The sequence below is a fragment of the Vipera ursinii genome (genome assembly GCF_947247035.1).
Source record: "Vipera ursinii genome assembly, chromosome: 7".
In the NCBI taxonomy this organism is placed as follows: Eukaryota; Metazoa; Chordata; class Lepidosauria; order Squamata; family Viperidae; genus Vipera; species Vipera ursinii.
This window is the reverse complement of record NC_139521.1, coordinates 55972813-55988798: the sequence shown is the minus strand read 5'-3', so window position 1 is coordinate 55988798 and position 15986 is coordinate 55972813. Positions and strand designations below refer to the sequence as shown.

The 15986-nt window shown below is 44.6% G+C and overlaps 1 protein-coding gene and 1 long non-coding RNA gene across 6 annotated transcripts in view; both read right to left on the bottom strand.

Annotated features, from left to right (window-relative positions):
• LEF1 (lymphoid enhancer binding factor 1) overlaps positions 1–4445 on the bottom strand; it is a gene marked incomplete at both ends in the record, with an annotated part of 109107 nt that extends 104662 nt beyond the window's left edge. For all 5 annotated transcript variants that reach the window (XM_083368084.1, XM_083368085.1, XM_083368086.1 and 2 more), the window contains 2 exons: positions 1425–1485; positions 4236–4445. In XM_083368084.1, coding sequence (XP_083224210.1) covers positions 1425–1485; positions 4236–4445 — 271 coding nt within the window. The remainder of the gene's footprint in view (positions 1–1424; positions 1486–4235) is intronic.
• The window catches only part of LOC310643071, a 937169-nt gene extending 922521 nt beyond the window's left edge, over positions 1–14648 (bottom strand). Inside the window, exon 1 of the long non-coding RNA XR_014493007.1 lies at positions 14594–14648. This is a non-coding gene — a long non-coding RNA (uncharacterized lncRNA). The remainder of the gene's footprint in view (positions 1–14593) is intronic.
• Between the last annotated feature and the right edge of the window lie 1338 nt (positions 14649–15986).

The following is a 15986-nucleotide window of genomic DNA, read 5'->3' as shown; positions in this document are numbered from 1 at the left end:
CGAAAGAATATCAGCATATAAAATTTTAGCTTTCCATACAAATGCTGTGCGATAGGTTGTACAGTTTGACTATTAGTGAACATTTCCAACCTTCAAAATAGCAGTCTGCCAGGTCTCTACAATATTAAAATATCAAATAAATCTGTTTACGCCTACATTGTACAGAGAAAATATTTATATACGTGGCCTAGATGTACTTTCTCTAATGATTAATATGCACTTTTTAAAATGTGTAATTCTAAAACTTTAGTAGTCTTTATATGTGCCGCATGATCTGGCTTATTCTGATTGGGCCAATTAGAAGCAATTAAGGAAAAAAGAGTTCAGGCTGGCATACAACAATACCCTGCTGGTATTGGTGAGCCTGTTCATTAGAGGAGACTCCATTTTTAATCTGCTTAATATCTAATTTAAATAATAATGGCTAGTTTGCAAGCCGTGCAAGTTGGATTTAGGTTGTCCATATTTATTGACAAGTCCTTCACAATTCCTGTATAACGGAAGGCATGTCTATGTTGAGGATTTGACAAGAAGCTGAAATATTTTGTAGTTAAAAAAAAATTATTCGCCTAACTGGGCTCAATGAAATAACTTTATTTGACCAAATATCCAGCAGGCCTTCTTACAATTCTTTAATTAGCAGCACTTTAGATCTCCAGTGCATCGTTTGAATTAAACCGATTCCTTCATCACAGTTTTGAAAAAAGGGTTTGTTATTAACCACTTTTGTAAAGCAAACAAATAAGCAAACATCTGAGCACATAAAATAGTGCTGTCCTGTCTTGTAAGAATAGCATACATATACTTTCCTAGCAAACAGATAAGAAATGTATCTTTTAAAAACTATATTTTAAAAAAATGGACACTGGGTTGATTGGGGAAACATTCCCATGGCATAGAAACACAATGTCAGCTGGGAAAATCACCTTCATAACCAACAACCTGCATTCAAAAAGAATGGGTTTGGTTAGCTGGCCTGGCCTGATGAGGGGATTGGGGGGGGGTTGCTATTGTTATTTTATTAGGTTTTAAAGATGTATTTTAGTATGTGGGCATTTATTTAATCTAGTTTTAACTTTTGTAATTTGTATTTTTATTCTTGCCCTGTTCACCGCCCTGAGTCCTTCGGGAGAAGGGCGGTATAGAAATATTAATTAATAAATAAATAAATAAATAAATAAATAAATAAATAAATAAATAAATAAATAAATGGCCCACCTATACAGCTTTACTCAAATGCTACAATAGCCAAACTAAATAGGGTTTAGCATCACAAATACACCATCTCAACAGTGAAATCCAAAGACCATATAGTATATTACCTAACCATAATATATATACTGACTGGGATCAATAGATGTATTTCCAATATGATGGAAAACTGCCAGGTTAGCTAAACCTGCTACAAACACGACGTATCTTACCTTCCTCAGGATGTTCTCTGCCTTTTTCATAAGCTTCCTGAGACGGGCCTTGCCTAGACACCTAACCAAAAAAACAAACAAAACAATCACATATGATGTCTACCATCTTTTGTGGTACATTGACCCCATAGTAGAAAACTGTCAGTGTCCAAGTTCAGTAAAAAGTATTTTTAAACATTTTACAGGACAAATAAACTAAAGCGAGGTATGTCCCACTTTTCTCTTTTCGCTATAGAAGAATGGCTTCCGTAGTCCGTAGATGTTCGTTTTATTGAAAATGGCATTATTAAAAACTTTTCAAAAAAACTCTCGTTTGCTTTAATATAGGTATGTTAACCAATACTTTATGTAACTCCTTTAAAGTTCATGATTAATTCTGTAATCTTGCTAATTTCAGTCCAAAAATATTCATGGCATGCTATCATCATATGATCTTATGAGTCATATGAACATGCCTTCAGCATGCCATGAAACTTATTTACAGAACAAACCAATGCACATCTATTCAGAAGTATTACAATGTTGAATGAAGCTTATCATGTAAACATAAAAAATGGAACCTTATGGGAAAAGGGCACTCACATTATGCTTATTCCTTTTTTTATTGAAAAGTTTTACAATACATTTTTAAAAAAGACAAAACCCCTCCCAACCCCCTCCCCTCTCCCCAACCCTCCTCAACCCCTCCCTCCCCCCTCCCCCCTCCTCGACTTCCCAGAGCTCAATACAGGGTATAAAAATACAAGCAATCATAGTCTACCTTATGCAAACAACAATAAAATATTAAATCTATCGCACTTTAACTCTTATGCTTATTCCTTACAAAAAAGGAAAAGACATACTATGTTAGAATTCATAGTAACCACTAGGTATTAACCAAATAACACTAAGTTTGTTAACAACAATCATTTGAACAGGCTCCTAGCTTCATTGTAATCAATAAAATAAAATGTTGTACAAATTGATGCATTTCAAATTGATGCATTTCACTGTAACATTGATATTTTGTTGCATGAGAAAACAACAACAGGTAACTCTTATGCACAACAACAAAACAAAAAGAACAGAAGTTATTTTGTTATTGGAGAAGATAGGAATACAAGTGTCTTTTCCTAGAATAAGCAACAATTGTTAACAAATAACCAGCAATTTAGTGCTGCTGTTTTATAAAACTCAAAGTTAGCTGCCAAAAGCCTCTCTCATTCTGCCCAATGGTAGGACCAGTCCCACTTCACTGTGACACACACACACACACACACACACACACACACACACACGTGTGTGTGTGTGTGTACCTACCCATAGATAACATTGATCGTGAGTGGAATTTCTTGGAGCTAATATGCTTGGGACCCTTTTCCTAATTATTAGTAGGGCAGGGCCCATTGCTACATTCCTAAAATATTTCTACATCAACTCCTGCCAAAAGCAACAAGAAGAAAGAGGCTCTTTTGACTTATGAGCAGCTATTACTATCTCTGAGCTACCCAGGCTACAGAATAACACTTCTCCAAACTTTCAGGCATCTTTTTCCATGTAAACAAATTCAGACTTATTAATGCATGAAGCAATGCAAGCAGTCGATGCTTCCTTTATGCAAATATGCATGGAGCCTCTGTTTTCCTGCAGTTGCAGTGGGCTTCTCAATTTATAATCAACTCTTAAATCTGAATGGAAATCTCTGTGGGTTTTTTTTTGGAGGAGAATTATGTGACCCTTTGCCTGACAAGATCTATTCTTGTAAACTGTTGAGAATGTTATGAGTGGGGGGGGGAAAGGGCAGAATCTGTGTTATTGTCCTGATCATGCCTCTATGTTCTCAGTTCCAAGCCTACTTTTACATCAGGATAAGGCAGGGCACCGAATATAATCACAGTACTATTACAGAACACCCAGCACCAAATTCAAGAGTTTGAATCTCAAAGCAGAAAGGAGGGGGGGCGGTTACAGTTCATCTTAAACAGCTGTCTGCACACAGAAAAAAAGGAACCAGTTTGGCGGAAAAAAAAAGAAAGCCAATGGGCAAAGGGAGAAAGGCTACTAAAGTGGCATTTTAGCAGCAGTGTCCTTGTCTCTCCTCCCCACCTCCCTCCCTCCCTCCCAAGTTGGGGATAAAGTAGCAATAAGATTAAACTCTGGGTAAACAAATCACTCGTTCTGTTTCAGCTCCTGAGCGAGCCCAGGCTCTACATCTCAAGGGCTGGGAGGGGAGTGCAAACAGCTTCAAACTCCGCTCTCTCCTCCCACCACTACGCCAAGCGCTATTCATTCATGGGGAACAGAGGCATATCGGTTTTCAAAGCGCCGTGGTCAAAAAAAAAAAATAATAATAAAAAACTGTAACCCACTTGGCGGCTTGCAGCTTCCCGTTTTCCATTCTGGGCTCTCCTCTCTCTTCCCCCCCCCCCACCCCCTTTTCCTTAGCTGGCCGTGGGGAAAAAAAAGAAGAGAAACGTGGGAACTTGAACAAGGAAAGCCCTTTAAAATAAAAGAAAAAGAACCATCACTTTTCCCTACTCGAATCCCCGGACCGACTCCAGGCCAATAATAGATGAAAGCAAGCCGGAAAAGGTTTTCTCCGCGCTCCCACCCAAAGGGAAGCCCACCCAGAGAGCGAAAGCGGACCGTCTCCCTCCGGGCAGGGCTCTGTTGCTCCGGGACTCCCGCTGCTACTACTACCCCTTGAGCGCCGCTCCTTCCAGAAACTTTCCGCCGCTCCACACTCCCCATCAGCCGGGGAGCAACTCTCGCTGGCCCTTCGCACAAGCGCGCATCCGAAGTTTAAATCCGCTCCCTTTCCCCGCTGCCTACCTCGTGCCCGTTGCTGTTGGGGATCGTTTCCGACTCGTTGACCAGCGACGACTTGATGTCGGCCAAGTCCCCTTCTTCCTCCGGGTGGCTGATCTCGGCGAAGATCGTTTCCTTCTGGGGGTCACCTTCGTCTTTGAAGGGGATCATCTCGTCGGTGGCACAAAGCTCCGGGTCTCCGCCGCCGCCGCCGCCTCCCGAGAGCTGAGGCATAGTGGCTTTTCCACCCCGGGAATAAAGGAAGGAGGGCAAGGAAGGAGGGAGGGCAGAAAGAGAGGGATAACAGGAGGACAGGGAAGGAGCGAGGAAGTTAAAAGGCTTTGGACGCCGAGCTGGCTTTGCGCTGCACTCCTACAGCCTTTCCCCCCCCCCTCCGCCCCTCTCTCTCTCTCTCTCTCTCTCTCTCTCTCTCTCTCTCTCTCTCTCTCTCTCTCTCTCTCTCTCTCAGCCTAAGCGCAGCGCTCTCCTCCCTTTTCCACCCCATCCATATCCAAACACCTGGGGGAGGGGAGAGCAAGCAAGACTGGAGTGTAGCCGGCCCCGTCTACTTTGTCTGCTTTAAAAGAAGGGGAGGGGAAAGGGAGCCAAAGAGCCAGGCAGACTCGCACCCCCCCACACACACACACACTCCTCCTCCCATGCCGGTTTCTGATGTGTCTGCAGTTAAGACGGCACGAAAGTCGGACGAGTTTGCTTCTCTGAGAGACACTTTTAACTCTGATTTTCTAACGCGGTGGTGGTGGTGGAACCCCGAGGTCCCCCTTTCCCTTCCTTTTGTGAAAGGCACAACCGCCCGATTTGTTTTTTCCCGGGGGGAGCCTGTGTGTGAAGCGCAAACGCTGGTCTTCGAGAGGAAAAGCCAAACGACTCCTTTAAAAGGAAGCGTCCTGAGATAACGCGGCCCCGTTAGAAAGCGACCCAAGGAAGGACGGGGGAGGGGGGTGTCTCCGTGGTCCTGCGCGCACACACACCGCGAAGGTCCGGGGCCCAAAGTTGGAGTATGTGCGTGCGGGGGGGGGAGCAGGATGCCAATAGGAGAGAAAGGCCGGAGGGAAGAGGGAAAAGCAATCTCACACAAACACACCAGGATTCCGCTTTTGTTCCTGGGCAGGGAAAGACTTCCCCCCCCGCCCCCCGCGCCTCCTGCTCGGCTGCCTAGTCCTCTGCGCCGTCCTGGCTCTCCCGAAGCGAACTGAACCGGGCGGCTGGCATTTACAAGGGGGAAACGGAGCCGAAAAATTCCTCAGCTGCAGGTAAAGGAGAAGAAGCGAAAGTTTTCGGGTGGGTGGCGTGAAAGGGGACGCGCCTTAAAAAAAGAAGGAGGAGAGGAAGTTAAGTTTCTTCAGGAATTAGAAAAGCACCCCCACCCCAAAACCGAGCCGGGCTGGGCAACCCTTGAGATCAAAAGGCCAACCAACCCCAAACTTCTTCCTTGTGCTGCTGCCCCCTTCAGCGATCCACGCGCGGGCGCGCACCCGCTTTTTGGGTGGGTGGGTGGACCGCGCGCTCGGTTTTAGTCGGCGAGAGGGGCGGGCATAGAAAGGTCTCCGTTCGCCGAAGGTGCCGGTTGCAGTTCCGTGGCTCCTCCGGGCCTGCGACGAGGATTTTCCCCCCTCGCGCGAAATCGCCGGCGAGAGGGCTTCTGGTTGTCCGCGAGCTCTGCTGGGCTTGCGAGACGGGCCGCGCGAGGTGGAAAGGCAGCCGCCCACCGCGCTCTCCTCGGCTAGCGTAACTTTGCCATCCCTCCGCCCGCTTCGCCTCCTCCCCCTCCCCTTCCCCCTCCCGCGCTCTCTGGCTCTGCTGAAAAAGGTGGGGGGGCGGGAGGAGAGAAGATGAAAGCGAAGCCGCCGCCTTGATTGACAACTCACTGATAGATGCTCTTGAGAGAAAAAGGAAACGCAGCCCCACAGAGAGAGAAGAGGAGGAAAAACAACCTAAACCGGGAAAGCGTGAGGATGGGCTGGAAAGCTCGCTTCGTCTTAAAAACCAACCCACAGCACAAAAAGAAAAGGTGCAAAGCCGGGCCAACAAAGTTTTTTTTAAAAAAAAAAAAGAAAGAAAGAAAGAGAAAAAAAATCAAAACAACAGCAACGTCTCAGTTCGCTGGAAAGTTTCACCTAAGGTGAAGATGCTGGGATGGGGAGGGGCGGATCAGAAAATAGTCAGAGGAATCCCAACGTAGGGCTGGGTGTTTGTCCCCCCCCCCCCCGTTTGCCTTTGTTTTTCCCTTAATCACAACGGTTGTCCCCGTCCCGTTCTTCTGCGCCCTTGCTGCTGTTTTTGTAAGGATCTGAGACTGGGTGAAAAAGAAACAAGGGCAAGGGTGGGCTGGGTGCTGCCATTGGGAGGGGTGGAGGCTTCTAATCCCATCTCTTCCTCCCCACATCAAGGTCTCCGGAGATAATAAGTAACAGTGATCCGAACATCCCCAGACAAATCTGGGACAAGGATGCATCTCTTGTTTTGTTTGGTTAAGAGTTTCCCCTTTTGCGGAGAAGGGGAGGCCGTGTATCCATTAACAATTCCTGCGGGCTGATAATGGGGTTCTCATATGGCTGTTGCTATATTTACAGTGACAAAAGGCAAACACGTGAACAGACTAATACAGACTTCTGATTCCCGAATTCTAGATCATATTTGAAATAGAACATTTAAATCTGCAATCTTATGCCCATTTGGTCGAAAAGGAAGTCCTATTGAACTGAACGGACTGTGCTGAATACACGTCTGTGTGTGTGTGTGTGTGTGTGTGTATGAGAGAGAGAGAGAGAGTTTATAATGAAGTAACACCTTCACATATTCTCCTTCCATATATTCACATTTAGTCACTGATGTGATAATTGGGCATCAGAGCCTTTTATTGCCTATATTTATACATGCATCTCTGCGAGCACGGGCTGCATGTATAGGGAAAGGAAAAATCAAGATAGACGGCTGAGTTAAGAAACGTTTACTCGGAAATAAATGCTACTGGTTTGGATGGGATTTCTTAATAAATGCTCTTTGGGATGCTGCTTTTGTTGCTCGGTTCTTGTTTAAATCAAATGTATAAATATATCATAACCGGAAAACGGAGGAATGGAAACGTGTCAGGCAAAAATTCAAGTCGATCGACAATCCGTTTTCTGTACAAAAACCCTTTTCTTTGTTTTTGTAAGACCCAAAGAGAAGGACGGATTGTTTCTTGAGGTGATATTTTTTTTTAGGGGAAAGTAAAGTTGAAATGAATAACAGCAAATACGAAATAGTTGAAAGGCGCTGCTTCCATCTGGGGACTATAATAAAAAAAATCCAGTTATCTAAGCCTCATAAGGAGAAGGGCTATATGGCTGTGGAGGTGGAGGAACTCGGAACCCCACGATGCTGCATAGAAGCCAATGTATTACTCCGATGTTTGTTTGTGATCAGAAAAACGCGAGTGGATTTTTATCTAAAGGTCCAAGCGGCCGTCCACGTGGCCCTTGGCGGCACATTTCCGTGGGATATATCTTCTTCTCGCCAATGAAGAAGAGAAGGTTTTTGGGAAGCAACTTCCACAGTAATGAATGGGGCGGGAACTTGGTCCCCCATAAACTCGCGTTTGATTCGAGCAGATCGCAGCTGGCAAAAAAAAAGCTGCCTTTAGGTCCTTCTCTAGCTTGAGGCGGCTGCTTAAAAGCCGAAGAAGTTTTCAGGGGCGCTTTGCTAAATGTTGATCTTGTTCCACCTAATTCGAATCCTATTTTCCCCTTCATGTTAATTGTTGGAGCTGCCGTTCTCATTTGCAGAATCCCTCCCTTTGCCCTCGAGATTATTGTACTTTAAACTACATAATGGGAACCGCTTAAGAGGCGGGAGGAGGGAAAGGGAGAACGGCGCAAAGGGAGACTGCATTTGATGTTACTGGCGCAAAGAGATCTTCCTCTTTGGAAAAAACCAACCCGCTCTCTTTGGAGAAGATTTCCTTTAACAGCCGTCTGCGATCTGAGCGTTTTGCTGTTTAAATGTTGTCACTAAATGCTCGCCTACGCCCCAGGAAGACAGGGAGCGCGATTTGGGTTTAATGGAAAAAGGTGTACGTGTATTGAGAAAAACCTCTTCCCTGTTACGCATTTGAAGGAAACGTTGAGTTATTTTCTAGTAACTAGCAGCAACACCATCACCACTCTGGGACAAGCGTTGTTTTTAAGAGAACTCTCATTGGCTGTCGCAGCGATTAAGCATTCCGGTCTCCAATTAGCACGTGTCTAATCGATTGGAATCGCCATTAAAACACACACACACACACCGAAGAATGGAAGCGAAATCCTTTCAAGTTTCAACGAGATTTGCGTCGATTTTGGCGGTGTTTACTCTTCCTGGATCCCGAGGGAGGCGGATGGGAGGGAAGAGCAGCTTTCTCCGGGGAGGACTCTTCGCACGGAGGTTTAGTATTAATCTGATCCCTCTAATAAAACAATTAGGAAAGGATTTTATGCCCGTTTCCGAACCTTCCCTCTCCCCACGTCTATAAGCTTCAGTACTCATCGGCTGATAACCACACTTTCCTACCCCCGGTCCCAGGGACGCAAAATACCGAATAGACGAAGTAAAAGAGGTGGCTAGGTAGAGCTGTGCGCGGTTCCGTGGTGGGGTGGGATGTACTCCGAGCCCCTTAGCCGCGAAGGGACCACAGTCGCAACGAGCAATGTGCCCTGCCCACAGGGTCTCCGGCAAAAGGGCCGTGTGTTCAACTGAAGGGGAGGGAGCAGTGTGCCCCCCCACTTTATGAGAGAAGAAAGAAGACCCCTTTCCCCTTTTCATGCGGGCTGGAGGTTTTCCCGATCGCCTTTTTTGTGGGAATCATCTAAAGGAAGAAGCAGAGTTGCGGGGGGCGGAGCGAGAAGACGAAAAGTCGGGCTTTAGGATAAACTCGGGAAAACCTCAACCATCTCAGTGCCAGGATGGAGGAAGCCCGGGGCTGCTGCGAGCAGTCGAGAGCAAAAAAAAAAAAAAAACCATGCAAAGGATTGTTTGAGTTCGGGCGACAAGCCAGGCTGAAATGTGGTTGACCTGCCTATGATACAGAATGTGGGGGTCACTTCAGCTTTTGGGGATAATTCAGTGAACGAGAGTTAAGCGAGCCACGGGTCAGATTGCTTTGCAAACACGGCAGGTCTTTCAAAGCCCCCGATTCCGCATAGTGACTGGCTGGGTTCCCATGGTTATCATGCTTAAATTAACCATGAGTTGCAGAACTAATGCAATGTTCTGGGTCCATCCGACACATTAAACACTAAACCAACCATAGAGAAATGTGCTTAGCTAGTTTGGGATTCAGTATGAACAGCTATCAGGTTGGCGCATCAAACTAAACTATGATTTGCTTAGTAATAGCTCACTGGCTGAGTAACAATTCTCTGGTTTCACTCCATAGTTAAGTCATAAACCATCATTTACAAACCACCCTAAAACCAAAAACAATCAGGTCACATTATGAGTTTGTCGGTGCATTGTGTGAATCAAGCTAAAAGATAGAAGTTAGAAATGGAAAGACTAAGAATAATAGGCGTTCTTCCTTGGAATATTATAAATCTCATTCAACTCTCATGTAAATAGAAACTACTCCGATTAAACCCTTACAGATGTTATATACAAGGTATATTTGTCTATTGGCCTAGGAGGAAAATCCATTTAATCCCAACGCACTTGTCCTTCATGGGAAATCCTCTTGAAGTCAATAGGATTTTTTTCTCCAAATTGAATATTAAAGGGCTGCATTTACTTCAGCGGACCCCCTCATTGAACTGAACTGTGTCTGGACAAAAGCATAGGTTTGGACTAACCTGGTTTATAATACAATCCTATGCTGCTTTCTATTTTTAGGATCTCAGTAATGAAATCCTGTGCATGCCTATTTGAAAGTGAATGCCATTGTCTGGGAGAGGATCATGCGTTTTGGTTTGGTGAGATCCTGCCAGCAATTAAACAGCCTTAGTATTAAGTTTGATATGTAAATCTGGGTTTCCTGGTATACCAAATCAGGAATATCCACTGACGTGTAAGTAGCTTCGATCATACACCTTCTCGACTTGGCGCTCTAGATATGCTCCAGAGTTGAGTGATGGGGAAACAGGGCGTACTCATCTAGAGGGCGCCAGGTTGGAGAAAGGCAGACAAGGCACTTGATGTCATCGCACTAGCTTTACTCCTCAAGAAACGTACATTGCCGGCGACGTAGATGAAGACAATCCTGCTCGCCCCCCCCCCCCTCGAGTAATTATTAATGATTTTCTAGTTTGGAGAAGGTTAAAGGCTAAACTAAAGATAGAAGTTGGAAAGTAAGGCTCTGCCTTCTCTCAGTGAGTGAGAACTTCGAAAGGGGATCGAGAAGGCCTTTAGACTTGCAGGGGTCCGCAACCTTGGCAACTTTTAACTGGGGTTTTAATCTACAGGGTGAATTTAATGCTTTTTAATTGGTTTTAACTTTTGTATGTTTCGATTTTAATTCCCTGTAAACCGCCCTGAGTCCTCAGGGAAAGGGCGGTATACAAATGCAAATATTAAATTAAATTAACTTTAAGACCTGTGGACTTCAACTCCCAGAATCCCCCAGCCAATCCTGCTGGCTGGGGAATTTTGGGAGTTGAAGTCCACAGGTCTTAAAGTTGCCAAGGTTGGGGACCCCTGCTTTAGAGAAATAGTCTGATCAGTTCTGTGAATTTTAAATGCCCTTTGGTCAGCAATTTCATTTTTGATCGAGGGAATTGAGGATCGGTAACACAGCCCCAATATACGCTCTGAAGTAATCCTAGTACCGCTTCCGAGTCTTACTCCCACCTGAGCTACAGACTGTAATGTTAGCAGAGTGCCAGTCCAAGGTTAAGGTGCAGGATTCACAAGAAAAAAAAAGCGCAAGAGAAACACGTGGCCAGTGGGCAGAGTCGCTCTTCTCAGCGCACCAGGAACATTGCGGGTACATCGGGGTAATAATCATCAGGACCCCGTGTGCGAACTGAACTCAACAAACCTAAAACGCACTTGCACCTTAAAATCCGAGGCGTGTCATTTATAGGGCGCTTCGATTAAGGCTTGAAGACAGCCACTTACCCTAAATGGCCGTCTGCCTTATGTTGCTCTGCGACACCAAGGAAGTTCTTCTTTTAAACTACGGTGCAGTTGACCTTGGGTTAACTATCTTACACAGCCAATTCCTGAACCACAAGTTAGCCAGCCGTATCCGAGCCTCGCACGTCGTGTGAACTCAGTGCATTGAGTTATTGGAGTAAACCACAGACCAATTAACGATCATCTTGGTCGGCCAACGCAGCCAGCTCGTGGACCGGAAAAATATCCGGAAATTTGGTCTATTTAATGAAAAACAAAGGAGGTGGGGTGAAACCAAACAAGCTGGGGGAAAAGGGGAGGGGGGGTGGTGGTGGTGGTCACATTCGGTGAGTCACCTCTTGAAACAAAACGCGTTCGTGAATACACAAATTACGTGTTTATTTACGTTGAGGGGGCGGAAGAGAAAGACACGCGGAGTTCAAGCTTCCTATCGTTCCTCCCAAACAAACTGGGGGATGGCCGGGAAGAGGGGCAGCCAGAAACGGAGCGTTGCGTGAGAAAGGCCACCGCGGCAGCCTCTCCTTATATAGGCAGGAGGCGGGGTTAGAGGGCGCGCGGGGGCGGGGCAGAGGCTCCCTTTGAAGTCCCGCCGGCTGTCTCTTTCATCCTCTGCCCGCTTCCCCTTCCTGGCCTCTTTGTGTGACTAAATTTGGCAAGAACCGGGAGCCGCGCCAGGTTTTCCACGTGTGCTCCGAGCGCCCAGCTGAGCAGGCAAAGGTTCTCTTCCGGGTAAGGAGACAGAAAAAGAAAGATCAAAGAGTTTGGGGAGTTGAATCTGAAATGCGGCTTGGAAATAACAGTTCAAAAGAGGAGGCGGGGGGGGGGGAGCACCCAACCTCGCCGAGCCTGACGCATCTCAGCCTCCGGACAAAGTGAGTGGATGGAGCAGGAACAACTGAGTTAAAAATCAAAGCAATCAGAGGAGGAAGCGTGTTAGTTTTCCTTCCTCCCACGTTTCCAAGTTCGTTTGGCATTCTGGCAATTACATTAGGAGAGGAGTAGCTGGCTCTCGGTTTGCACCCTTTGTAACTCATCCTCTTCCACTGGCAGTAATATTATTATTATTATTTTTTACACAAAGCTATACATTCCTTCCCGTCTTTTCGCTAGCAAGAAACCATTACGACAAAGATGTCGAGAAGGATTACTGCTATTATTACTTTTTTCTGTCTTCCTCTGTGCTGTGACACACTGCAAAACCCCTTCAATGATCTTACGTGGAAACTGAGGGAGGAAGAAAGCTGCCTTTAAATTAATCCCTAATTATTGTGCAGAGGTTTCTTGCCTGTTTAGTCAACTTGGTACTTCCCCATATATTTCATTTGTGTGACACAGAGAGCAATAATTGAAACAAACCTTCTGAAAGAATCTTCTGCCAAGCCAAGATAAACTGAGAACCAGATGTGTGCAGTTACAACCGGTTCTTCAAATTACAGCGCTGTCCTCTGGATTTAGCTTTAGCTATGGATAATATTGGCAAAACATTAGCAAAGGAATTGTTTGTAGAATGGTGCTGTTTCTAAAGCATCTGTCAAAATTACTTTTAAGCTTCAGTTTGGTATCCCACTTTCCTTTCCTTTCCTGAAAGGTTATAATGGGTAAATCAATCTCTTTTGAAGGATTTGGCCCCAGAAACCATTCTGTCCAGCTCTACGGCAACTGGGATAATGACAAGATTGGGCGTTCATGCCTTGATCTTCCATAACTCACGGTTTCCCAGATAGATTGGACTATATCTTGACAGACTTGAACATTGGGCGCTATCTAACAAAATGAAATTCAATGGTGAAAAACGTAAGGTTCTACATTTAGGCAAGAAAAACCAAATGCGCAGGTATAGGATAGGCAGTACCTTGCTCAATAGTAGTGTTGTGATTCAGGGTCAGCCTGTGGGTTCGGCAGTTGGGTCGGACGATTCAGAGGAGGAGGAGGGGGGTGTTGGAGAGGTTGCTGAGGGTGTTGGAGACCTTGCTGATGAGAGCCCTCAGCCAGGCCCCTCCCACCTGGTTACGACGCAGACCCAGCTGTGTGAGCCTGACAGTGAGGATGAAGATGACCCACAGCTGGCCCTGTTCAAGGACGCCCAATGCAGGAGGCAGTCAATCAGGAGTAAACAGAGGAAGGCAATGGGGCACCTCGGAAGGAGGCAGAGAGAAGCCATGCCCTGAACTGTTTAAAAGGGGAATGCGTGGGAGGGCTGGTTTGCTGAATGCAACTTTTTGAATAGCTCCTGTTTCATGGTTCGTGTCTTGTTTTTGCTCTGTTTGCTTTTGTGTCCATAAATTTGGCAGGCTTAGTTCCAGCCTCTTGCCTTCTTGTAAAGGGGTTGTCCCTGCCTTATCTGCAGGGCCAGTAGTAGGCTGGTACAGAACAAGTAGTAACTGAGATGGATCTTGGAGTCCTAGTAGACAATCATTTCAATATAAGCCAGCAGTGTGTTGCAGCTGCCAAAAAAGCCAACACAGTGCTAGGCTGCATTAACAGAGGGATAGAATCAAGATCACGTGAAGTATTAGTACCACTTTACAATGCCTTGGTAAGGCCACACTTGGAATACTGCATCCAGTTTTGGTCACCACGATGTAAAAAAGATGTTGAGACTTTGAAAGAGTACAGAGAAGAGCAACAAAGATGATTAGAGGTCTGGAGGCTAAAACATATAAGGAACGGTTGCTGGAATTGGGTAAAGGTAAAGGTAGAGGTTCCCCCGCACATGCGTGCTAGTCGATTCCGACTCTAGGGGCGGGTGCTCATCTCTGTTTCAAAGCTGAAGAGCCAGCGCTTGTCCGAGGATGTCTCCATGGTCATGTGGCCGGCATGACTACATGCCAAAGGCGCACGGAACGCTGTTACCTTCCCACTGTAGTGGTCCCTATTTTTCTACTTGCATTTTTACGTGCTTTCGAACTGCTAGGTTGGCAGAAGCTGGGACGAGTAACAGATGCTCACTCTGTTACACGGCGCTCAGGATTCGACCCGCCACCGCGTCCCACTGCTGGAATTGGGTACATCTAGTCTAATGAAGCATAGGATGAGGGGTGACATGATAGCAGTGTTCCAATGTCTCAGGGGGGGGTCCACAAAGAAGAGAGAATCAAGCTATTCTCCAAAGTGCCTGAAGGCAGGCAAGAAGCAGTGGATGGAAACTAATCAAGGAGAGAAGCAACCTAGAACTAAGGAGAAATTTCCTGGCAGTTAGAACAGTTTATCAGTGGAACAACCTGCTTCCAGAAGCTGTGAATGCTCCAACACTGGAAGTTTTTAAGAGACTGGACAGCCATTTGTCTGAAATGGTATAGGTTTTCCTGCCTGAGCAGGGGGTTGAACTAGATGACCTCCAAGGACCCTTCCAACTTTATTATTATTATTATATCTCCCATATTCTGCAGAAATTCTGTATTGTGGTAAATGCGTTCAGTATACCCCGTTTCATCAGTTGACTTTTTTTGTCCAAATAAGACATGTTTTAAGAGAAAGACTTCCTTTCAAGAGATACATAATTAAATTACTGTATTGTAAAATATCTACAGGTGTAACTTGTTGCAATGAATACTAGAATTTGTTTGAAGGAGGTAAACAATTTCCCTTCATTAAAATGGAAACCCAGTTAAATGAATAAATGCAGCTTGAGCAGAACAACATATCTGCTGATGGACAGCTTAATCAGAGGCACACATGCTAACAAATGTGTCCCATTGAGTTCAACTGGGCATTATTCCAAGAATTCTCCAGTAAGTAGTTTTTTTAAAAAAGCTTTCTATTGCTGCAAAGGGAATTTTTATAGTCCAATTACTGAGTGTGTTTATATAACATATTAAATGAGTAGCAATTCAGCTAACTAATGTGAATATAAACACTGGCACCTTAAACATGGCTGTTAATTTGTTTATGTTTATTAAGCCTACAAGTTAGCCAAGTTAGCACTAGCCAGATTTCCACAATAGAACTGCTTACAAGATTTGTAAGTAAAGCAAACTTATGCCTGTATGAATAGTGATTTTTCCAAAGTTATCTTGCAATATATTATACAATCTAGATGAATGTGGTTTGTTCCACCCTAGGTTAATGTGTCATATTAAAGTGGCTTGTAAACTATTATGCCTTAGCATCTTGCCAGTTGTGGTTTTTTCCAACAAATATGTCTAATGGGTTAATTAACAGGAAAAATATAGATTATACTATTAAGTCTCAACTTTTATATTTCTTTCTGCATGATTGGTATTCTAGGACTCTTCTTATAACTTTAAAACCACAAATCTTCATGAAAAATCCATTGAGAATTTTCTAAAATGACCACTTTTTTAGATTTGAATGTAATTGACATTATATTCAAAATGACATTATAGTTGAACTGAAGTATCAGCAAATATTATGACAGTAGAACATCATTTCTTTAATTTTATTTACCTCAGAAATGTGACTCTTGAAAACATCCCTCAGTAAGAGTGAATAGTTTGTTAGTCATAGAACAGCATAAATTCAGTTATCTGACCTAGCCTATTATTTTGTCATTTGGAAATAAGGTGGATGCAATCTTCCCATATTTCTGCAATCTGGAATAGGAACTTAGTTAAAAAAAATAATCAATGAGAGGTTTGACTCCAACAATTCATATCTACAGAAAATAGGTGAAAAACAGTACACTGTATTCTCCAGATGCATTTTTCA